This window comes from Lolium rigidum, chromosome 2 (assembly GCF_022539505.1).
Source record: "Lolium rigidum isolate FL_2022 chromosome 2, APGP_CSIRO_Lrig_0.1, whole genome shotgun sequence".
Lineage (NCBI taxonomy): Eukaryota > Viridiplantae > Streptophyta > Magnoliopsida > Poales > Poaceae > Lolium > Lolium rigidum.
Window position 1 is genome coordinate 249,068,286 of NC_061509.1, and position 25,311 is coordinate 249,093,596.

At 45.5% G+C, this 25,311-nt stretch overlaps 1 protein-coding gene across 1 annotated transcript; it reads right to left on the bottom strand.

Moving 5' to 3' along the window:
• Nucleotides 1-250: 250 nt before the first annotated feature.
• On the bottom strand, nt 251-3,244 carry LOC124693243 (ferredoxin--nitrite reductase, chloroplastic). The gene is made up of 4 exons (XM_047226715.1): nt 2,842-3,244; nt 1,658-2,012; nt 1,272-1,560; nt 251-1,169 (listed from the first exon to the last, which is right to left on the bottom strand). Exons 1-4 carry the CDS (start codon nt 3,242-3,244, stop codon nt 429-431), a joined length of 1,788 nt encoding a protein of 595 aa, XP_047082671.1. The 3' UTR covers nt 251-428.
• Nucleotides 3,245-25,311: the final 22,067 nt, after the last annotated feature.

Sequence of the window (25,311 nt, forward strand, 5' to 3'; positions counted from 1 at the left end):
AGGTGCTTAGACAAATAAACCGATTTCAATTTAAGAACCGGTGCTTATTTATACTAGTCAGATGCCTAACTAGACAGTTTTCCTATACAAATAAGCATTGATGTTCAACTTTTTTTTAGCTTTTCATAAGCACCCATTTAAGCACCTTGTATTATAGATAGTCTAACGGAGTAACTGAAAAAATCTAGTTCGATCTAATATTTCAGGACTGAGGAAGAAGAAGAATATAATTGGGCGAAGCTAGGGCAGCTACATATAATCTGCTTCTTTATTTATATCATCAACTCAATCACCCATCCCCTGTAACGTAAGTGAAAAACTTTGGACTTTGACATCAAACCAAACCGTGGTACAAACTACCACTGGCATTGCCTACTTTACACCAAGCAGCAACTCATCTCTGCAAGCCTGCATACGCGACAGTGTTGCTACTCCTCGTCCTCCTCTCTCTCTCTGGGCACGGCCCCGAAGTGCTCCACCAGGAGGTCGGCGACGATGGGCACAATGTCCTCGCACGGCACGGACTTCCTGTGCACCCCCGTGAGGTGCGAGTCGCTGCCGACGCGGCCGCCGACGAAGATGTCCGCCGCCTCGACGATCTTGCCGCTGCTGTTCTTGGTCAGACACCCCATGAAGCCGATGTCGGCGACCTGCACCTGCGCGCAGCTGTTGGGGCAGCCGGTCCAGTGCATGCGCACCGTCCTGGGCACGGACACGCGCGCCTCGACGTCGCGCGTCACCTGCAGCGCCCGCGCCTTGGTCTCGATGATGGCCTGCCCGCAGAACTGGTTGCCCGTGCACGCCACCAGCCCCTTCATCAGCAGCGACGGGTGCGCCGAGAACCTCTCCTGGAGCAGAGGCTCGGCGAGCAGCGCGTCGATCCTCTCGTTCTTGACGTTGGGGAGCACGATGTTCTGCTCCACGGTGAGGCGGAGCTCGCCGGAGCCGTACTCGTCGGCCAGGCGGGCGAGCTCGAACATGTCGGCGGCCTGGAGGCGGCCGACGGGCACGTGCAGGCCGACGAAGGAGAGGCCCTCCTGCTTCTGCGGGTGTACGCCCAGGTAGTCCCGCCTCTCCCACTTCTTGTCGATCAGGTCCTCCGCCGCCGCGCGCTCCAGCACCCCGTTCGGCATCCTCTTCTCGATCTCCGACCGGAACACCTCCATGCCCTGCATTGTTCAAATCAAAACAGAGTGGCCTAACTTAGCACCATTTTCAAGATTCATTCAAGAATGCAAGTCTATATTCATGTGGTTGGCTTGGAAGCTTACGAGCTCGTCGATGAGCCACATCATGCGCGTCTTCTGGCGGTTGCCCCTTGTGCCCAGGTCACGGTACGCCTCGAGCACGGCCTTGCACACCGGGATGATGTCGTCGCCGGGCACCCAGGCGTCGAGCGGCAGGGCCTCGCCCCAGCGCTTCGGGCTGATGAACCCGCCCACCAGCAGGTTGAACCCGAACTTGCCGTCCTTCTCCGCCGGCATGTACGCCAGGTCGTTGATGTGCGGGTGCTCGAACAGATCGTGGGTGCCGATCACGCACACGTTCCACTTCCTAGGACTGTTAGACATCAGCAAACACAGCATGTCAGAGACTGACGCTCTCGCGGATTGCCGACAATGTTGTCAAGAGAGACAGAGGCTGTGTGAGTACTCACAGGTTGGTGATGGCGAGGTTGCCCTCGGAGTTGTTGGTGATGTAGGAGGAGAGGAGGTTGGTGTAGGGGCGGGTGTCGACGATCTCGTCGGGGTCGATGCCGGCGAGCGGGTTGCCGACGGGGTTGCGCACGTTGTCCATGCCGCTCTGCAGGCTGGTGAGGCCGACGGAGCGCAGCCCGTCCAGGATCTCCGGCACGTCGGGAAGCGTCACGCCGCGGATCTGCCAGTTCTGCCGGGTGGTCACGTCGGCGCATCCCTCCTTGCCGTACTTCTCGATCACGCTCGCCAGGTACCGAATCTGCTCGCTCGTGGTGACGCCGTTCGGGAGCTTCAGACGCATCATGAACCGGCCATCTGCAGCAGCAAGCAAAGCAGAAAGGTCGTTAGCACTTTTTGCAAGTGGGTCCCTGTCAGAAATGTTTTACTCCTACTAGTCATGTTGCAGTATAAGAATCAAGGATTGGTCCATAAGAGGAATAGATTTGGAGCCACTGGTTTGGGATAAACCCCAAAGTACAGACCATTTTGGGATATTCTCTTTCAGCAAAGCTCAGCTCCCCATGTTGCATTTGACAGAAGGAACAAATTTCAGTGCGCTAGCTCTGACGGAAAATATGTAAGAAATCAACCAATAACAGGTGGACACACACCTATAGTGGCCGAATAAAACTAATCAAGGCGACACCAAGCATAATAAGCAAAGAAAGAAATCACTGTCGCCGGCACTTGACCCTTGGCTCTTCAGGTGTATCTTAGTAGACGCCTTATAAAAAACTGCATTAGTGTATATACTAAATTCAGTTTGGCAGAACTTTTGGTTGAACCAACTCCAGTGGTCCAATATACAGTTATACACACGCAGTCAGAGCGAAGTGTCAATTAGTTTAGTTCTCTCTGCTCTTCAGCCAACATTATGTAGAGCCCCGAAGGAGCATGGGCACATGGACTGGTGGGGGTCGTTGATTGATTCAGAGCCTATAGTGCATGCACGATTATAATTTCATAAAACTTACTCTACAAAGTATGCATACATGCCCCAATCATCTCGCTAGAACGTGTACCAGCAAAGGAAATTAGGGACGGCATGTTTTGTTTTGCAGAAAGGCTGAAGCCCGAATGCATTACTAGTACGGATTAACGAAGTGAATGGACGGATTAGTTTGCGACGGTGGGGAGAACATACACTGCTGCTTGCGGCGGTGGAAGAGGCCGAGCCACTTGAGGCGGACGTCGACGTCCTCCTTGGTGAGCTTGTCGGCGTCGAGCTCCTCGATGGGGATCTTGGCGAGGTCCTTGATGGCGCCCTCGGTGAAGAACTTCATGGGCTCCTTGCCCAGCTTCACCTTCTCCTGCGGGTTGAGGCTCGTCCGGTACTTCTCCTTGAGCACCCAGTACCCTCCTTCCCGCTGCTCCACCCTCGGCTCCAGGCGGTCCGCCGAGACGGCCTCGGCCGGCGCGGAGGACGACGGCGCGGAGACGGCCGAGCACGGCACGAAGCGGGCGCGGCCGGTGCGGCGCCGGGACGACGAGGTGGCGTACTGGGCGGATGGCGGGAGGAAACTCTGTAGGGAGGCCGATGACGCCATGGCTGCGGCTGGTGGTGGTGGTGTGCTGTGGCGGTGGTGGTGGTGGTGGTGGCCATGGGTGCTGTGCGTGTGGTTGTATATCGTGGGGAGGAGGGGGCATGCGGTGGCGTTTTTGGCCCTTGGAGAGCTCAAGAGGGCAGATGCTAGCTGCACGACATTGCAGCAAGCCACCGGGTGGAAATTTACCGATTTGCCCGCGTTCCGGCGGGCACCAAGAGGTTTGGCAAAAGAAAAACAAGAAAATGACGTGAGAGTCGAACATAGGGTCGACCAGTCCGACGCGGGCGAGCGGTCCGCAAGGATGTTTTGCATCTCTAGCTGGTTTGCAACTTTATATTTCGAGAGAAAACAAATTTCCATAAACCAAAATAAGTATGAGGTACAAAAGTTGGAAGTTCGATTCACAACCTATGGGTGCCGATTTCCTCCATGAAAGCGTCAGCGGAAACATCTCTATCCCCGGTGGAGTCTAGTCTCCCGATGAAAACCGAGATTGGGTTTGTTGGATCCACGCCGCGTCATTCCACTCCTCCTTGCGGCTTCGGGATAGACGACGTTGGATAACCCGTGTTTGTTATCCTTGCAACATTGGGGAGGCCAAGCTTCGTTTCTCTTCCGACATGTCTTCTCTCTCAAACATAAGAAGTGTGGAGAACATGGTCGTGGCGCACTTTGCTTCATGAAGTTACCTCCCTTATGGGTTATGGCGGTGTTGAGACGAATGTCAAAATTGTTGTGTTCAGAGTGTGATGGACGACAATAATGACTTGGCTGGCGATGTTTGGTGTGGAGCGTGTGAACGTGCTATTGTGTCTGCCTCATCAGTGTGCATGCATTGTCCCGATATTCTCTAGATCTCGTTTTGATGTGTCCTTGCCAAGTTTAGCTCACTTTTTCATCTAATTAATCGAGCACTCATATTTTGTACCTAGATGTAGAGGAACCATCATTTGCCTACCACATATAGACTCTTACAAAAGTAATGCTCATGTATTGGCGGGGAATGAAATTCTACATCGAACAAAAGTCGATCACCGAGTGTTATTTCACTTTTTTTGTTCCGAAGGTTTAGCTTTTAGCCAACACAATTAAGTAATAGTCCAACTATACAATTGTTTAGATAATTTGTCAAAATTTACTTGATATGCTCACACACAAGCTCTTGGTTTTAAATCACTTGATCAATTACTCTTCTTTTCAAAATGGCAACGGTGTGAATCAAGATGGTAAACATGATTAAATACCATCAAAATGAAAATAAAAACTTCAGAGCCAACGGAAAATCCATCACAACAACTAATAATTTTTGCTTCTATTGGCTAAACTCTCAGTACCAACGTGGATGCAAAAAAACACAAATTCGAGTGTAAATGCCCTAATTCTATATTTATTACCTAATGCACAAGTTATTGCCTTAAAGCTCCATAATTTATTATAAAATTATAGCCTTTTGGTACATGAGTTGTCAAGTCCATTCAAATTACTAGGCCTATGATATAGCATGCTAAATATAATTGTTTATATTGAACTTTTATACTTGTTTATAACTCATATTTTTCAATTCACAATCGTAGTTCATATGTTGTACTAAATTTACATCATATTATTTAATAAAAGTTACATTCAAGTTTTAGTATAATAGGCCTTAGAGAAATATATTACACCAAATCATCTTAAGGATGAGAAATAATAAAAGGAAAAAAATACAATATCTTCTTTGAATAATATGTATCACTTCCATGAATATAGTGTAGATATATGTGCATGCCCTTCCCCATCTTGGTAACGATCTATAAAGATTTTCAGTTAATAAGGTATACTCGAATAGAATAACCTAGAGTATACATATGGTGTATACAAGGATCTTTGCATCGCACAATTAACATGTGTGTGCGTGCATGCGTGTGTGTGTTGGTAGAACACAATGTAATTGTAACTAAAATATAAGATGTTGATAACCCTCAAGTGCAGGTGATTGGTGTAGCACTTCCCAATGCAGAGGTGGAGGTATTGGGTATCAGTCCGCATGAGCAAGAAGTAAAACAATACATTCACCCAAACTAGAGTATCACAATTCTAGTTATTTGTGCACTAAACAATTTAAACATGCAACTAGTGATTGGTTTTTAAATGTTTAAGGCAACAAAGTAATGGTTGTTAGGAAACTCGTAGATATCTCAATCATCTACAATGCAGAAGGACATGACAAGTTTATCTCTTATGTTAACAATGGATCTAGGGTCGTGGGTTCACTTGATATCTCTCTCAACAATGGTGGTGATCATATTATATTATAGATAGTACATTCCACACAATTATCATGCTTTTATGCTAACATTTATATGGATACCATGTTCTAAAACATGAAGTTGAGAAGCAAAATATCAAAAGGATGTTGTCACTAGCATACCATTTCTATCACTTGGTCGCAAGTAGGTGTTCCCCGTTATCACTTGATGAGCGTATACCAAAGGATGTTGGTTGATAGAAATTCTATCGCTTAGTGATACCGTTTTTTTACTCGTCTACACCCTCCTATACTGTACACATCTACATACATCATACTCTTTTATATAAAAGCACATATACAACAACTTATTTAAAGATTTAATTTGTTGCACGGGTCCCACACACCTCGCATCTACCTACACTCGGCATTGTCAAACACCTCGTGGCGTGGGCAAACAAGGTAGTGCCACAAGAACCTCATGACTTAGAATAATCTAACCAATGCAATAGACATCATAATATGCTTCCAAAGCATAACATATATCATCTCACACCATAATATCCACCATAGGAATTACACCTATAAAACCATAATCATATTGAGCAGCTCATATGAATTACTACAATAAAAATAAATAGAGAGACGTACTGGACTAAGCTACTATCATAAACCAAAGTTCAAAGGGTGGACTAATCCTCTCTCATGGTGGAGAGCGTCGTGGAGGAGTTGGTGAAGGAGGAGATGTCACCGGAGGCGAATCCGCCAACGGTTCCAGCTCCAATTTTCCTCCAGTAGTGGACTGTTGTCTCTCAGTTTCATGGTTTTTTTAGCTCCGCCTCCATCTGGCGCGAAACTAAATTCTAGGGGGTGTATTTATAGATTGTTTTAGCTTAAAACACGCACGTATGCGAAAGACTGAGGAAGAATAGAGTCTGGAGGGCTAAGATCCTCCTGGTAGTGCTCCCAGGATAGGGGTCACGCCATGGGCTCTCTTGGTTGGACTGTTGCAGTATCGTAGGTGGATACACCATAGAGGGTACCTCACGACAAGGATGGAGAAAGGGTGTGCGACCTAACATACGGAACAACGAGGCACAAAAGTTATGCAAGTTGAAAATCCACGGTGATGGCGGATCTCTACTCCTTCCATAATTCATTATCAGAGCACAAGGTGTCGAGTTACAATGGTGTAGATTGCATGCCCTTTGGCTACCCGAGGGCCGCCTTATATACTAATTCGTGCCTAGGGTTTACAAAGGAAATCTAACTGGTTAAAGATAGAGTCCTTCTGTTAATCTAAATCTTGTTACAAGTCGTTGGCTCGTGGGCTTCAATCCGGATCTGTCCTTGAACCAGGCCGATCCCTCTAAGTCTTCACATTGATCTTCCTTTAGGCGGAGGCCAATATAGGCCTCATCTTCTATGGGCCTTCATGGTCTGTTTGATGTTAATACAATCATGTTTGTATCCATAAAATGTGTCCACAACACGGCCCGTTGACCTCCTAATGTTCTACTTTGGCTTGATGGTTTCGTCTCAAAAATTCCAAAGCTTGCTATTTGACTTTGCACTTTTTCAAGTATCGTAGCTCCAGCAAAGTTAAAAACACTGATAAAGAATTTTCTACCTCCCAAAATTAAGTACCAAAATCATGAAAACTTCGTGGAAAATCCCTGAAATCAACGCAAAACATGTTGGAAACATCATAAATCCTCATGCAATAAATTCATGGGTATATTTTATATGTATCAGAATGATCACTATATGGACAATTGGAGACTAGTAGCCTAACCGACCTAGCTGCGGTTGTTGATTAGATTGGTTTGTTTGTACATGGTGCACTATCGGTTTGTAGTGTTGACTTACATGTGAAAATTGGATATTTTGGTTTTTCTATATTTTTTGAATTTTTTTCTACATATTCATTAGACCATTGGACATGGGCTTATGCCCAACAAGGTTCGCAAGCAGCCTCGGCCCTTGTTCAACTTAAATCTTAGGCTGTTTAGACAAAGATACTAATTTCCAAATTTTAAATTATTTTATTGAAATGTACGAGCAAGTTTTGTAGCTGCATCAATACAATACATCAGAAGTATGCTTGACTGAATACACAACACCATTTAGAACCAGAATTTAGTTGATTCTGCATTATGAATACTTCTATCACGCCAACGAACAATACTAGCGTGGAACCAGCCTCATGAATGTGTTAGAGAGAAATCCTAGGCAAGAAAGATCGTGAGAATGTCTGAAGAAGTTAAAAAAAAAGATCACCCAAGTAGTAGGCATTGTCTCGTGATTGTCTAGACCTCGTTTTGACATGTGGCTTGTGACGTTTAGCTCATTTTTTCTCTAATTAACCGAGGACTGGTCTTTTGCCACTTTTTTTTTGTGTTCAATGAATCATGGAACTTGTGGAGGAACCATCGTTTGCATATTGTATGCAGACTCCAATGCTTAGATATTGGTCGAGGATGGAAGTCATAATGAAACAAAGTCTATATCGGCTAAGAGGTTCTTTTTTTCAACTTTTTGTTTAGATGGTTTAATTTTAGCCAACACAATTAAGTAAGATTCCAATTGTACCATTGTTTAGATCGTTTGTCAAAACTCATTTGATCTACTCACAGATAAGATCTTGGTTTATGATCACCGGATTAATTTCTATTTTATTAAAAATGGCACTTGTGTGAATGAAGATGCCGAACATGGTTGAATACCATCAAAAACGAATATATTAATTTAAGAGCCAATGGCATATGCATTTTAGTACCTAACTTGTTTTTGTATTGCCCAAATTATAGTAACCAACATGCAAAACCAACCGAACGATGGAATAACCGAAACTCAAAACTTTGAATGTTCATGTTAAATATTTTCAAATTATGTAAAAATTATTGTATAAAAGCTCCATAATATACTTTGAAACTTCGGGCTTTTGGTAATTAAACAAGTTCCCATTGAAGGGTAGATAGGTAAACTCATCAATTATTACTAGTTTCATAGTTAACATGCACAAACATCAGGATCAAATGACACATAAAGGATAGTATTTAACTTGATTATTATTGTTTGTACTAAACTTTTATACTTGTTTATAACACATTTTATTTTCAATTCGCAATCACAGTTCATATGCTATGGTAAATTAGACTATATTACTTAATTGAACTTACATTCATGTTTTAGTATACTAGGCCTAAGATAAATATGCAAGCTAATTCCTCTCGCATGTGAGAAAATAATAGAAGAAAAAAATCAAATGTCTTCTTGAATTACTTGGTGTCACATGCATGGATATAGTGTGCATATATGTATTACTACCCTTTCCTATCTTGATACAGATCTACAAAATTGTATTGCTAAATAGTATACTGATAAATATTTCTAATCTAGGTATATTCAAATAGAAAAGCCTAGAGTATGCATCTGGGCGTATAAGAGCAGGGGCACCAAAGGAAAACTCGTTGTTTTTTTTAGATAAAAGGCACTCAAGTGCCCAGGTTTGAATTAACAAAGCCTCCAACGGCGAGAACGATACAAAGTGATGAACCCAGCTTACAGAATGACACCACACACCCACACGAACTACCGAAGAAGCTACAACCGGAAGCGCGACCAATAGGCTCAGCCAAAGCACCTACGAGGACTCGGAGAAGAACTGGAGTCTACAGTGTCGGGCCGGAGCTCACTCGAGAGCGAGCCATTTTCACGCGCGCCTCAACAAAATTCCTCCGTCGCAGAGATGCCACCGGAAGCCGACCACCACCGGGGACTGATGTCTACTTCCCCCTCCTTTTCCTGTAGACAGTGTTGGGCCTCCAAGAGCAGAGGTTTGTAGAACAGCAGCAAGTTTTCCCTTAAGTGGATCACCCAAGGTTTATCGAACTCGGGGAGGAAGAGGTCAAAGATATCCCTCTCATGCAACCCTGCAACCACAAAGCAAGAAGTCTCTTGTGTCCCCAACACACCTAATAGGTGCACTAGTTCGGCGAAGAGATAGTGAAATACAGGTGGTATGAATATATATGAGCAGTAGCAACGGTGCCGGAAAATAGCTTGTCTGGCGTGTAGTTGATGGTGGTAGTATTGCAGCAGTAGTAACACAAGAAACAAGTAAACAAGCAGCGATAGCGATATTTAGGAACAAGGCCTAGGGATTACACTTTCACTAGTGGACACTCTCAACATTGATCACATAACGTAATAGATAAATGCATACTCTACACTCTTGTTGGATGATGAACACATTGCGTAGGATTACACGAACCCTCAATGCCGGAGTTAACAAGCTCCACAATTAATGTTCATATTTTAGTAACCTTATAGTGTAAGATAGATCAAAAGACTAAACCAAGTACTAACATAGCATGCACACTCGTCACCTTCATGCATATGTAGGAGGAATAGATCACATCAATACTGTCATAGCAATAGTTAACTTCGCAATCTACAAGAGATCATGATCATAGCATAAACCAAGTACTAACACGGATGCACACACTGTCACCATTACATCGTGCAGGAGGAATAAAACTACTTTAATAACATTGCTAGAGTAGCACATAGATAAATTGTGATACAAAATACATTGCAATCATAAAGAGATATAAATAAGCACCTCACTATGCCATTCATCAGTGAATAATTATTCTGTGAAATATAGCCTAAGAGACCCACACGGTGCACACGCTGTCACCTTTACACACGTGGGACAAGGAGTCTCCGGAGATCACATAAGTAAAACTCACTTGACTAGCATAATGACATCTAGATTACAAGCATCATCATATGAATCTCAATCATGTAAGGCAGCTCATGAGATTATTGTATTGAAGTACATAGGAGAGAGATGAACCACATAGCTACCGGTACAGCCCCGAGCCTCGATGGAGAACTACTCCTCCTCATGGGAGCAGCAGCGGTGATGAAGATGGCGGTGGAGATGGCAGCGGTGTCGATGGAGAAGCCTTCCGGGGGCACTTCCCCGTTCCGGCAGCGTGCCGGAACAGAGACTCCTGTCCCCCAGATCTTGGCTTCGCGATGGCGGCGGCTCTGGATGGTTTTCTCTGTTTCCGTCAAACTGGTCGATGTTTTTAGGTCAGGGACGAATATATAGGCGGAGAGGCGGCGCAAGGAGGCGGCTGGGGCCCCCACACCATAGGCTGGCGCGGCCAGGGGGCCACCCGCGCCGCCTTATGGTATGGGCCCCCTGCTGCCCGCCTCCGACTCTCCTTCGGTGTTCCGGAAGCTTCCGGGAATTCTAAGACTTTCGGCGTTGATTTCGTCCGATTCGAAAATATTTCCTTACTAGGATTTCTGAAACCAAAAACAGCGAAAATAGCAACCGGCCTTTCGGCATCTCGTCAATAGGTTAGTTCGGAAAACGCATAAATATGACATAAAATGTGAACAAAACATGTTGGTATTGTCATAAAACAAGCATGGAACATCGTAAATTATAGATACGTTGGAGACGTATCAGCATCCCCAAGCTTAGTTCCTACTCGTCCTCGAGTAGGTAAACGATAAAAGATAATTTCGAGGTGACATGCTACCAACATATTCTTAATCATACTATTGTAAAGCATATGAGATGAATGCAGCGATTAGAAACAACGTAAATGCAATGAGTAAACAATTGAATCATATAGCAAAGACTTTTCATGAATAGTACTTTCAAGACAAGCATCAATAAGTCTTGCATAAGGGTTAACTCATAAAGCAATAAATTCATAGTAGAGACATTGAAGCAACACAATGGAAGATTAAGTTTCAGCGGTTGCTTTCAACTTGTAACATGTATATCTCATGGATAGTTGTCAATGCAAAGCAATATAACAAATGCAATAAGCAAGTATGTAAGAATCAATGCACAGTTCACACAAATGTTTGCTTCTTGAGGTAGAGAGAGATAGGTGAACCGACTCAACAATAAAAGTAAAAGAATGGTCCTTCAAAGAGGAAAGCATCGATTGCTATATTTGTGCTAGAGCTTTTATTTTGAAAACATAAAGAGAGCATAAAAATAAAGTTTTGAGAGGTGTATGTTGTTGTCAACGAATGGTAGCGGGTACTCTAACCCCTTGCCGGACAAACCTTCAAAGAGCGGCTCCCATTTTATTTTATTTTTGGATGGCACTCCTTCCAACCTTTCTTTCACAAACCATGGCTAACCGAATCCTCGGGTGCCTGCCAACAATCTCATACCATGAAGGAGTGCCTTTTTATTTTAGTTTTATTATGATGACACTCCTCCCAACCTTTGCTTACACAAGCCATGGCTAACCGAATCCTTCGGGTGCCGTCCAACAATCACATACCATGGAGGAGTGTCTATTTTTGTTAATTAATTTGGGACTGGGAATCTCATTGCCAGCTCTTTTTGCAAAATTATTGGATAAGCGGATGAAGCCACTAGTCCATTGGTGAAAGTTGCCCAACAAGATTGAAAGATAAACACCACATACTCCCTCATGAGCTATAAAACATTGACACAAATCAGAGGTGATAAATTTTGAATTGTTTAAAGGTAGCACTCAAGCAATTTACTTTGGAATGGCAGGAAATACCATGTAGTAGGTAGGTATGGTGGACACAAATGGCATAGTGGTTGGCTCAAGTATTTTGGATGCATGAGAAGTATTCCCTCTCGATACAAGGTTTAGGCTAGCAAGGTTATTTGAAACAAACACAAGGATGAACCGGTGCAGCAAAACTCACATAAAAGACATATTGTAAACATTATAAGAATCTACATCGTCTTCCTTGTTGTTCAAACTCAATACTAGAAATTATCTAGACCTTAGAGAGACCAATTATGCAAACCAAATTTTAGCATGCTCTATGTATTTCTTCATTAATAGGTGCAAAGTATATGATGCAAGAGCTTAATCATGAGCACAACAATTGCCAAGTATCACATTACCCAAGACATTATAGCAATTACTACATGTATCATTTTCCAATTCCAACCATATAACAATTTAACGAAGAAGAAACTTCGCCATGAATACTATGAGTAGAAACTAAGGACATACTTGTCCATATGCTACAGCGGAGCGTGTCTCTCTCCCACACAAGCATGATGTAACCCAATTTATTCAAACACAAACAAAAACAAAAACAAACAGACGCTCCAAGTAAAGTAGATAAGATGTGACTGAATAAAAATATAGTTTCAAGGGAGGAACCTGATAATGTTGTCGATGAAGAAGGGGATGCCTTGGGCATCCCCAAGCTTAGACGCTTGAGTCTTCTTGATATATGCAGAGGTGAACCACCGGGGCATCCCCAAGCTTAGAGCTTTCACTCTTCTTGATCATAGTATATCATCCTCCTCTCTTGACCCTTGAAAACTTCCTTCACACCAAACTCGAAACAAACTCATTAGAGGGTTAGTGCATAATCAAAAACTCACATGTTCAGAGGTGACACAATCATTCTTAACACTTCGGACATTGCCCAAAGCTACTGGAAGGTAATGGAACAAAGAAATCCACCCAACACAGACAAAAGAGGCAATGCGAAATAAAAGGCAGAATCTGTCAAAACAGAACAGTCCGTAAAGACGAATTTTAAAATGGCACCAGACTTGCTCAGATGAAAATGCTCAAATTGAACGAAAGTTGCGTACATATCTGAGGATCACTCACGTAAATTAGCATAATTTTCTGAGTTACCTACAGAGAATTAGGCCCAGATTCGTGACAGCAAGAAAACAGTTTCTGCGCAGTAATCCAAATCTAGTATTGACTTTACTATCAAAGACTTTACTTGGCACAACAAAACACAAAACTAAGATAAGGAGAGGTTGCTACAGTAGTAAACAACTTCCAAGACACAAATATAAAACAAAGTACTGTAGCAAAATAACACATGGGTTATCTCCCAAGAAGTTCTTTCTTTATAGCCATTAAGATGGGCTCAAGCAGTTTTAATGATGCACTCATAAGAAATAGTAGTTGAAGCGAAAGAGAGCATCCAGAGGCAAATTCAAAACACATTTAAGTCTAACATGCTTCCTATGCATAGGAATCTTGTAAATAAACAAGTTCATGAAGAGCAAAGTAACAAGCATAAGAAGATAAAACAAGTATAGCTTCAAAAATTTCAGCACATAGAGAGGTGTTTTAGTAACATGAAAATTTCTACAACCATATTTTCCTCTCTCATAATAACTTTCAGTAGTATCATGAGCAAACTCAACAATATAACTATCACATAAAGCATTCTTATCATGAGTCTCATGCATAAAATTATTATTCTCCACATAAGCATAATCAATTTTATTAGTAATAGTGGGAGCAAATTCAACAAAGTAGCTATCATTATTATTCTCATCAAGTGTAGGAGGCATAGTATAATCACAACAAAATTTACTCTCCATAGTAGGTGGCACCAAAAGACCACTATCATTATAATCATCATAAATAGGAGGCAAAGTATCATCAAAGAAAATTTTCTCCTTAATGCTTGGGGGACTAAAAAGATCATGAAAACCAGCTTTCCCAAGCTTAGAACTTTCTATATCATTATCAACAATGGTGTTCAAAGCGTTCATACTAATATTACTACCAAGCATGCAAATAAGATTCCATAGGTTTTTTAATTTTCGCATCAAACAATCCATGTTTTAAATCAGGAAATAGAAATAGAAGCTCATTCTTGTCCATTATGCCAAACTAGTGTAAACAAGAAACAAAAAGATGCAATTGCAGGATCTAAAGGAAATAGCTTCGAGTACTTACAACGCCAGAAAATAGCTTAGTAGCCGAGATCCGGAGTGTGAGTACCTTTACCTTTCCTCCCGACAACGGTGCCAGAAAATAGCTTGATGTCTACTTCCCCTCCTTTTCCTGTAGACAGTGTTGGGCCTCCAAGAGCAGAGGTTTGTAGAACAGCAGCAAGTTTTCCCTTAAGTGGATCACCCAAGGTTTATCGAACTCAGGGAGGAAGAGGTCAAAGATATCCCTCTCATGCAACCCTGCAACCACAAAGCAAGAAGTCTCTTGTGTCCTCAACACACCTAATAGGTGCACTAGTTCGGCGAAAAGATAGTGAAATACAGGTGGTATGAATATATATGAGCAGTAGCAACGGTGCCAGAAAATAGCTTGTCGGCGTGTAGTTGATGGTGGTAGTATTGCAGCAGTAGTAACACAATGAAACAAGAAACAAGCAGACGATAGCGATATTTAGGAACAAGGCCTAGGGATTACACTTTCACTAGTGGACACTCTCAACATTGATCACATAACAGAATAGATAAATGCATACTCTACACTCTTGTTGGATGATGAACACATTGCGTAGGATTACACGAACCCTCAATGCCGGAGTTAACAAGCTCCACAATTAATGTTCATATTTTAGTAACCTTATAGTGTAAGATAGATCAAAAGACTAAACCAAGTACTAACATAGCATGCACACTGTCACCTTCATGCATATGTAGGAGGAATAGATCACATCAATACTGTCATAGCAATAGTTAACTTCGCAATCTACAAGAGATCATGATCATAGCATAAACCAAGTACTAACACGGATGCACACACTCGTCACCATTACATCGTGCAGGAGGAATAAAACTACTTTAATAACATTGCTAGAGTAGCACATAGATAAATTGTGATACAAAATACATTGCAATCATAGAGAGATATAAATAAGCACCTCACTATGCCATTCATCAGTGAATAAGTATTCTGTGAAATATAGCCTAAGAGACCCACACGGTGCACACACTGTCACCTTTACACACGTGGGACAAGGAGTCTCCGGAGATCACATAAGTAAAACTCACTTGACTAGCATAATGACATCTAGATTACAAGCATCATCATATGAATCTCAATCATGTAAGGCAGCTCATGAGATTATTGTATTGAAGTACATAGGAGAGAGATGAACCACATAGCTACCGGTACAGCCCCGAGCCTCGATGGAGAACTACTCCCTCCTCATGGGAGCAGCAGCGGTGATGAAGATGGCGGTGGAGATGGCAGCGGTGTCGATGGAGAAGCCTTCCGGGGGCACTTCCCCGTTCCGGCAGCGTGCCGAAACAGAGACTCCTGTCCCCCAGATCTTGGCTTCGCGATGGCGGCGGCTCTGGATGGTTTTCTCTGTTTCAGTCAAACCGGTCGATGTTTTTAGGTCGTGGACGAATATATAGGCGGAGAGGCGGCGCAAGGAGGCGGCTGGGGCCCCCACACCATAGGCCGGCGCGGCCGGGGGCCACCCGCGCCGCCTTATGGTGTGGGCCCCCGCTGCCCGCCTCCGACTCTCCTTCGGTGTTCCGAAGCTTCCGGGAATTCTAAGACTTTCGGCGTTGATTTCGTCCGATTCCGAAAATATTTCCTTACTAGGATTTCTGAAACCAAAAACAGCAGTAAAACAAGAATCGGCCTTTCGGCATCTCGTCAATAGGTTAGTTCTGGAAAACGCATAAATATGACATAAAATGTGAACAAAACATGTTGGTATTGTCATAAAACAAGCATGGAACATCAGAAATTATAGATACGTTGGAGACGTATCAGGGACCGACCCATGTTGCTCGCAAACCGAAGAGCAGCGCCAAGGAAGCTCGACAAGGGAAGGGCACGGAGCAAGCCTTGCCGAAGATCGCCGAAGAATCACCTCCGTCACAACCTTCGGTGAGCCTCGCGCTGTGGGCTCCAAGACGGTGTCTTCAAGAAAAGCACGACACCGGAGTGCCGCCACCGCCCGATCCGAGGATCTTGGGTTTTCACCCGGACGAAGTAGAGGGACGGAGGTTGGCCTCACGACGCCTTCAACAAGGGAACGCTGTCCGCGGACGCCGCCGCCGTGGCCCGAGGGGCAAAGGTTTCCCCTTGGCAACCTCTCCGCCATCTACACCCCACACCACTCGACTCGCCGAGTACCACGTCGCCCCCACGACCATGGCACCGACTAGCACCAGAGCTACTGGCTCGCCCGCCAACCAAATAGCTTCCCCCTTCCAGGGCTGCCGCCCCGGCATCCCAACCCTGCCCGCTGCAGCACCGAGGGAAGCAAGAAACACCGCCGCGAGGTTCGACCTACAAACCCCAAAGAAGGCCAGAGAGGCAGCCTCCGGCCACCATGGCTACCGGGACCGAGATCCGGGGCGAACCGGGCTCGGGCAGGCCCGGGGCCCCTGCCCCAACCCGCACGCAGGGTGGCCAGGGAGGCCACCCAGCCCACGCCTCGCCCTGCTCCATCCCTGAAGGCCTCGCCACCGTGCTCGACACCCTGATCCCGCCGCCGGCCGAGCTCGCGCCGCCCAGCACCGCAGACGCCTCCGCTGGAGCCGCCGCTGCCCTGAGTGCGCCCAGCACATAGAGCCACCACGCCGCCGCCGGAGCAGCCACGCCCCCTGCCAGCGTCGCGCCCCTTCGCGACGAGACCGCCCGCTCCGGCGACACCGCGAGGAGGGGAGAGGTGCCCCGCCGCCGCCGCCGCCCCGAGCTTCGCCGGCGGTGCCCTCCTGGCGGCGGCGAAGCGGGGGAGGGGGAGAAGAGCTCGGCGGCCGCGGCGATTTAGGGTTTCGCCCTGGGCCTCGCGGGAGCCCAGGGACGAAACGATTCCACTTCCAACCGACGCCGCACAAAATCGTATCAAAACCAGGAAAACTCGTTGTGAACGCTTGATATATTAAAACATCCACTACGGGGCAAAAAAAAAAGCAGTTGCCGCACCACAACTAGAGATAAAGCATCGCATGGTAAAACATCCGCTGCGATTTGTTGATTTATACGAGCAAGTTTTGTAACTAAGAGTACGTCAATATAAATATATAATGCATCATAAGTGTGATTGCCTGATTACAAGACACCCATGTAGAACCAGAATTTAGCTGACTCCACATTATGAATACTTATATCATGCCAACGAACAAAAGCATGGAACCAGCCTCGGATTGTCAGAGGGAAATCCTGGGCAAGAAAGATCGTGAGAATGTCTGAGGAAGTTAAAAAAGATCACCCCAAAAAAAGGCCGGGGCGCTGCGTCTAATGATAGTTCCGTCCGCAGCTGCTCACGCAAGGGCGCGTCCTTCCATCTCCAAAGTCCATCAGGCTATCTGGCTGACGCTCAAGGGGCAACAGAGGGGCAAACCGGTCATTGCGCTTGCATGCGCGCGGCTAACATGTGCGGGAGCTGACTGGAGAAGCTGGATATTAGTTTATGGCGAAGATGCCAATCAGATAGCGACCGCATAAAACCACGGCGATTGCTTACTCAAACAAACGGAGAGCAGAGACGGAGATGGAGTGAGCAGAGTCTGGTCTAGATGCACCGGCGAAAGTGGCCCATCAGACATCCAAAGGGACGGCCAAAGCCGCCGCTGATGCACGTCGGTACACGGGGTCCGGCACGAGAGTACGAGACGTGTCCTTAGAGCATCTTCAGCGCGTCTCCAAAGGGATTTGCGGCGTGCTTGACCAAAAAACCGTTTCAACCGCGTCCTCCAAAGCCTATTTTTGTCCGGCACGCTCCCATGCGGTGTCCAGCGTCCCGAGCCCGTCCCCGTCCCACAGGGGACGTACCGGGCACGCCGAACACAACGAAAAGCGAGGCAAACCGACGCGGGCCCGACGCATCAGCGCACAGTTAATTTTAACCTAACCGTCGCCTACCTCGCGACGGAAGTTATTCGCGCGGAGTGACACACGGCGGCATCTTTGCCTTAATGGCGACGGAGGGGCAGGCGAGACGTCTCGTCGGTGCTGCGCCGAGGAGACGTGTCGCCGGCGTTCGCACGCCACCGCCCGTTCCCGCGCTTTCTTCCTGCCTCTTCTCGCTTGTTCTCGCGCTTTCTTCCCGACGCCGGCGTCTATAAAAGGTCTCCCGGCTCAATGGTAGCCAACACACCCCACCGGCAACAAACACAGCCATCGTCGCTCCACCGCCGTCTCCTCCACCACCAGTGGCAATGGCGAACCTCCCAGGCGCTAACCAGTCCCCTCCACCGCCGTCTCCTCCACTTCCACTCCCGGACTCGCAGTTCGGCATCGACGTCGCCGCCCGGGAAGAGCGGTGGCGCGCACACCGTCAGTAGCGGCGGGAGGCAATGCAGCAGCAGGCGCGCCAACAGCGGGAGGCGGCGTAGGCGGCGGATCTAGCGGCGTTCTGCGCCCATGGCCCCGCTACTGGCGAGGCCGCGGCGGCAGCAGCGTGGCACGAGCAGCAGGACGCCACCGTTGCGGCGTCTGACGCCTCGACGCGACAGGAGGCGCGACGGTGCCGGTACCGGGCGGAGATGGAGCAGCGGTGGGCTGACGAGCGCCGACGCCAGCGCGTTGAGCGGGATGCGCTGTACCGAGATCGGCGGGAGTCGATCGAGCGCCGGCGGCGGGAGTCGATCGAGCGCCAGCAGCAGCTGGCGGCGGAGGAGCGTCGGCAGCGGGAGGCAGCGCTGGCGGCGATCTGGGGGAGGCGGGCGGACCCGTTGGCGGCGGAGGCCGACGTGTTGGCGGCGGCGATGATGGAGGCGCCAACAGATGTGGAGGACGATGCGCCAATGGAGGAGGAGGAGGCCGAGGCGGAGGAGACCGAGGTGGAGGACGACGACGACGACGAGTTCGAGTGGTCCGACGACGACGGGCCGCACCCGGATGAGACGGCCGATCGGCAACGCGCGCTCGTCGAGTCTTTCGAGTCGGAGAAGAAGCTCCAGGACGACGCACGTGCCCGCGAAGAGGCGCAGATCCTACGCGCCATCGAGCTCTCCCTCCAGGCGGCGCAGCAGGGGAGGGCGGAGGAGGACGCGCGGCGGGAACGGAGCCGTCGGGCCACCGCCGAACGCAAGGAGAGGAGGCGCGCGCAGGAGGAGCTGCGGCGTAGGGGAGGCGACGACGGGGCGGGGCCGTCGAACGCACCGCCGGGCGATCAGTAGTGTAGGTTTAGATGAAATCTAGCCGTTTTCATTCAAACTTTGTAATATATAATCAAAATTGAATGAAAACCTTTATTTTCATGCACCAATATTCATTTGGGACGGCGTTTGGGGGGAGCGACGTCCCCCAAAGGCGGCACGAACAAAACACGTCCCCAAACGCTCAATCCGGCGCGGTTTGAGAGACGCTTTGGGGAACGCGACTGGAGATGCTCTTATTTCTTCTCGGACGAGAGCGAGACGAGTACAAGATAATCTGGCATTCGTTTAGACCGATTTGATCCGCTCGCGTGTCGCGTCTAACTAGGTTGTCATGGGAAAAAACGGCACAAAGTGGAGACATAAATGGAGGCTTGTGTGGATTTATTTTTCTTGTCTGCTTTACGTCAACACGGAAGAAGATGAATATGCGCGTGTCCTCCCATATTCGTCTCTAGCATCCTAGGTTTCATTGGTTAGTGGTTCAACAACCGCGGTCCTCTAAAGAAAATTACTCATTTGTCTCCATTTTCATCACCATCCCCACTTTTCACTACCCGAGCTTCAATTCCCCACCACCCAAAACACTAGGGCCCGCCGCCATGCCCCTATGCCCCTAGGTGGTGATTCCCCAAGGAGAAGCAGGAGCATGAGGCTATCACACGTGATCTTCGGTCCTTTATTCTACCATAAGACCTCCTTTCCGATGTTAATGATGGTGTTGAAAGATTAAATTCTCTAGATACGGGACTTCAGATTTTTCTTTATTAGATATTTTTGGGTCATTTCTCATGGTTGCCGCGAGGATGATAGTCCTCACAATATTTGTCTCGGCAGCTCTGTCCTTGATAATAATGATTCGTACTCTCGGTTTCCCCAGCGATATCGACCAAACTGTTTGATTGTTTTTACCTGTCATACTGGTCTTGGAACTCTTGCTAATGTTGATTGACTAATTGGTTGTGCGCGTGCACATAGCCTTAGTATTGTTGTTCAAATTAAAATTATGGGAAAATCTTTGTTGTTACTTACAAGGTTTCTGCACTGGTATCTATAGTTGGTTCCCTTCAGAATAGTACAAGCGTGTGTCATTGAAGAAGAAACAGTTTGAAAATCTCAAAGATTTGCTCGTTTATTTTAGATTTTATTTTGTAATCAGTGGAGACAGCTCATATATCTCTACCATGTTTAAATACATATATAGTATTGATTGTAAAAAAATGTTGAACTCATCTATAATAAAGTATGAACGACAAGGTTTGAAGTTTGACGAAGAAACCACTAGGTACCATTTTCCTCCATAGAGGCCACGAGTAGTTGCGACATCTCTACCCATCGGTGAAAACTGGGATCGGGCGTGTGGGGTCCGTAGTGCTGTCATCTTCAATGCAAGTTACTTTCTTAAGAGTGTCGTTTCTAAGACTTGGCCATTTGGAGTACCTAGCTTGCGGTGAAGTGGCCTTGATGCAAGTTACCAACAGTGCCAAAATTGGCATGTTGCCACCTACTACGGCTCTAGGTAGCAAGAATGTGGCAAATCACCGACGGATGGAATTGAACGGCGTCTGTTTATTGTGCTTTTAGCATTGGAGAGGCAAAGTTTTGTTCCCCTTTGGGCATGTATTCTATCCTAAACACCTCAACAATGGTGAACTTCATAATGGTGGACTCTGCTTCACGAAGTTATCAACATCGTCAGAGTTGATTGTGTTTGGTAATGTGCATGTGTGCCTTTTTGGTGCGCCGAGGTGTCAGCATGGTCTCTTCTATGAATGAAGATGTCAAACATGATCAAATGCACATTAAAATGAAAAAGTAATTTTGCAGTCAAAGGAAAATCCATTGTAACAACTACAACTCTTATTTCAATTGTTGAAACAGCTTCCAGTGACTAGTTTCTTCCGTAAGAATGGAAAAAAACATTGCGAAAATTATATTTTGATCCTAAATGATTGGGTTTTTCATTTTAAATGATTTACAATCTACGGCCCGAATTTCTTGTATTACACTGTGATACTTAAGCTTTTGCTATGGGAGTTTCCAAACTAGAGAGTTGGAACTTAATGGTCTCTAATGGCAGAGCCATGCTTATTGTTGGGCCCGAGAAAAATCATGCAAAAATATAATTATTTGTACTAAACTTTTATACTTCTAACTCGTTCAAATTCACAATCATAGCTAATATGTTGTAGTAAAATTAAACCTTATTATGCAATAAAATTTACATTTTTTTGTGTAATATATCATGCCTAAGAAAAGTATTAAACCCAAATCGTCTCAAATGCGAGAAATAATTTAAAAAAGATTACATGTCTTCTCGGACAAAATTGTGTCACTTGCATGAATATTTGTGTTTGTGCGTGTGTAACCATACCACTGTTTGGTATATATCAGTAATTTGTATGCTATATAGTATCTTAATAGATATTTCTAGCTTATGATTAGGTACACCCAAATCAAAAAGCCAAAGTTCGAGCTCATGCCGGAGCAGAGGACTAGCAAGAGCAGGAAGCGACATGGCCAGAGGAAGGTGGCAACGAAGCGGGAGGTTACAGCTGATGCGGAACAACAGCGGGCCACGGACAAACTGATCACCATTCCAAGGCTGCAGCACATGCCCTCGCCGCCCAAGTCACACAAGAGGCCCTCCTCGTGCTCAAGTTCAATGTGCTCCCCGAAGCCTTGGGCAAAAACAACACCGCCACCATGGCGGCAAACTCAGGCTCCTCCACGAACCGTCCACTTGTTCCAATGTCGTCTGCCACCATGTCATCCTCACTAACGTGCGGGTATGTACCCGTCACACTTGTCTCGGTAACGCCACACTTCTCCACTTCGCCTCGGGACGGCTCGCTGGAGGTCAACGAGTCCATGCAAACCACACCAACCATTACCGGCCATTGACCTCGATGCCTCATCAGTGGTTGGCGTGCCGAATATGATGCCTACCAGGTCCCCATGGGTGTTCCTCTCCAGCACCTACCCAGAACCTACCCAGAAGTCTGCAACATGTTCGGGGAAATGGCGCCCCGATGCAGCCCCCACTGACACAGCCGCCCTAGCGCAGTTTCCCTTGGCACCAGCCAACCTGAACTACTTTGATGAGAATACTTTCATGGAGGATATGTTCAATGTGGCCTAACTTTCTCAACAATATGGTATCAATATTCGTGAGGTGCCATTGTTTGATGATGGGATGACCAACGAGCCAATGCTCAAATCAAAGCAAAAGGACCGCAACATGCACAAAGGGCGAGGACAAGTTGATTTGCGAGGCATGGATGCTAAGTGGACATGATCCAATTTGTGGTGCCGAACAAAAGGGAAGAGCATATTAGAAGAGAGTGCATGGCTTCTTCCACGAGCATAATCGCTTCGACCACTACAACTTTGAGAGTGATGGGTATGAATTTTCTATTCAAAGTTGTATATCCAAACAGAGTGCTACAAATTTTATGAAGCGTTCGAGCATGTGCTTGGACGGCCCATGAGTGGTGTTGGCGTCAAGGACATGGTAATTTTTCCCCTTTTCCTTATATAAATTTATGTTTCTATGTACAGATATGATTCTATATTATTGGCTTTCATGTATATTTGAAGGAATTCCAAGTTTTGGATTACTTCAATGTAGCACATGGGGGTAAACATTTTACCTTGATGCACTATTAGAAGGACCTTAAAGAATGTCCCAAGTGGCAAGGGACTTTTTTCCTCCTACAAAAAAAAGGCATTGCAAGGAAACAAGTGTGGCAACAATTTATCTCGGTTGACCTTGATGAGGCCACATCAAGCACAAGCACGGGCAACCGTGCAATCGGCCAAGAGGGCCCAAAGGCTTCAAGCACGATGCAAAGCGTGAGACTTCACACTTGCATTGCAAGAGAGTTTGGGGGTTCATAGCAGACAAGGAGGTGTCGAATGTGAATAGGGGAGAGAGAATGCCAGGATAAGGAGGAATAAATGAAGAACTTCATTTATGCAAATAAAAGTAATGTTGACACTGAAGCACATCATCATGGGGGACTTTACTTCCTGAAGTTATCTCCCTTATGGAGGTGTAACGACGAAGTTAGAGTTGTTGGGTCGTGAGTGCGAAGGAAGACAATGATAACTAGGTTGGAGGTGTTGGCATGGGGCGTGTGAAACGTTCTTGTATGCATCGTTGGTGCGTAGGCATTGTATTGTGATTCCCGGCCTAGTTTTGATGTGTGGCTTTGCTAGGTTTAGCTCCCCTTTTCTCTAATTAATTGAGCACCGGTCTTTGTACCACTTCTTATATTCAATGAATCACGGAACTTGTAGAGGAACCGTTTTTTGCATACCATATGTAGACCTCTATGCAGGCCCGGTCCTGAAGTTTCGAGGGCCCGGGGCAAAACTACAATTAAGGGCCCATAATATAACTATTAAAAATAATTTTTAAACATTGTTAATATATAATAACAGTTAAGAGTAAACATCTAAATTATTCGAAAGCATAGTTATTATAAAATTTTATAGATATTTTCTTATCAATATATATTTGTGCTAGTCAACTCATTTTCTTTCTTATTAATCGATAAAGTTATCTTTTTCGATCGGGGTTATAAGGATAGAATAGAAATAGTAATATATACATGGGTACAAAATTATAACAAAACACTTAAAAGAATATTTATAGCAAATGATTTATATAGGTTGTATTAAATATTTCTTCTAATGTTATATATGTCGATTCTGCATGAACCTTTTTGCCACAATGTCTAAGATTTTTGCGAAGTCTCCTCTCGGCAACTTAGCCTCTTACCTCTCGATGTGCCATTTATGGCAACCATAGGGCCATCAATTAGTCGTCTCCCGCTCTTGTCCAGAAAACAGTCGATGCCCAATATAAAGAGAAAATTAATTTCATACCTATTCATTTAAGCTTTGCGAACTATTTCCTTCGTCCCAAATTAAGTGACTCCGATTTGATGTGATTCACCTATATTTATACGCTAAACGCGTCTAAATACACGTGAATCTACAAAAAATCCGAATCACTTAATTTGGGACATATGGAGTATTAGAAATCAACATCCGATGAAAAAGAAAATGCACCATTTTTTATTGAGCAGGAAAATGAGTCATTTTTATTGACCAGGAAGATCGTACATTTGTTGCATCTTTCGTGAGAATCCCCTGCTGGTTTTTTTTTTTTTGATCGATCGATCTACCCATGGGCCACACATGGTTTAATCCATTTACGGTTGTACCTGACTAGGTGAAAAACGAAGCTATCTAAATTAATAAGGCCCATCAAAGTATAAAGGAAAAAGGGCCCAAGATCTGGTTCAGTCCATAACCCTTCGTCTTGTTCCTCGACTTAATTGTACTGTGCACAGAATTTTCCTTCGAACTTTCTCTAATGGCGTTGCCGCCCGCCATAGCATATACATACCTAGATGGGATTTGGGGCCCCCTTGGTTCCCGGGGCCCGGGGCGCCCGCCCCTCTCGCCCCCCCCCCTCGGGCCGGCCCTGCCTCTATGCTCAGATATTGGTTGGGGATGAAAGTTGAGACGAAATAAAGTCCATCGTTGAGAGATTTTGTATTTCAAGTTTTTATTCAGATAGTTTAGCTTTTAGCTAACACAATTAAATAAGTTTCCAACTATACCATTGTTTAGATCAATTTTCAAAACTCGTTTGTTTCGCTCGCAAACAATATCTTGGTTTATGATCACCTGATTAACTCCTCATTTATTAAAAGTGGCATTCATCTGAGTGAAGATGCAGAACATGCTTAAATACCATCAAAACCGAAAATGTAATTTGGGAGCCAAGGGCAATGCATTTTAGTAACTAACTTTTTTTTCTCGATTTCCCAAACTCGGCTCTCATTTTGTTTGTTTTATATTTTTTAAATTATGTACATGCTATGATCTAAAAGTTCCATAATATACTATGAAACTCAAGCTTTTGGTATCGAAGTT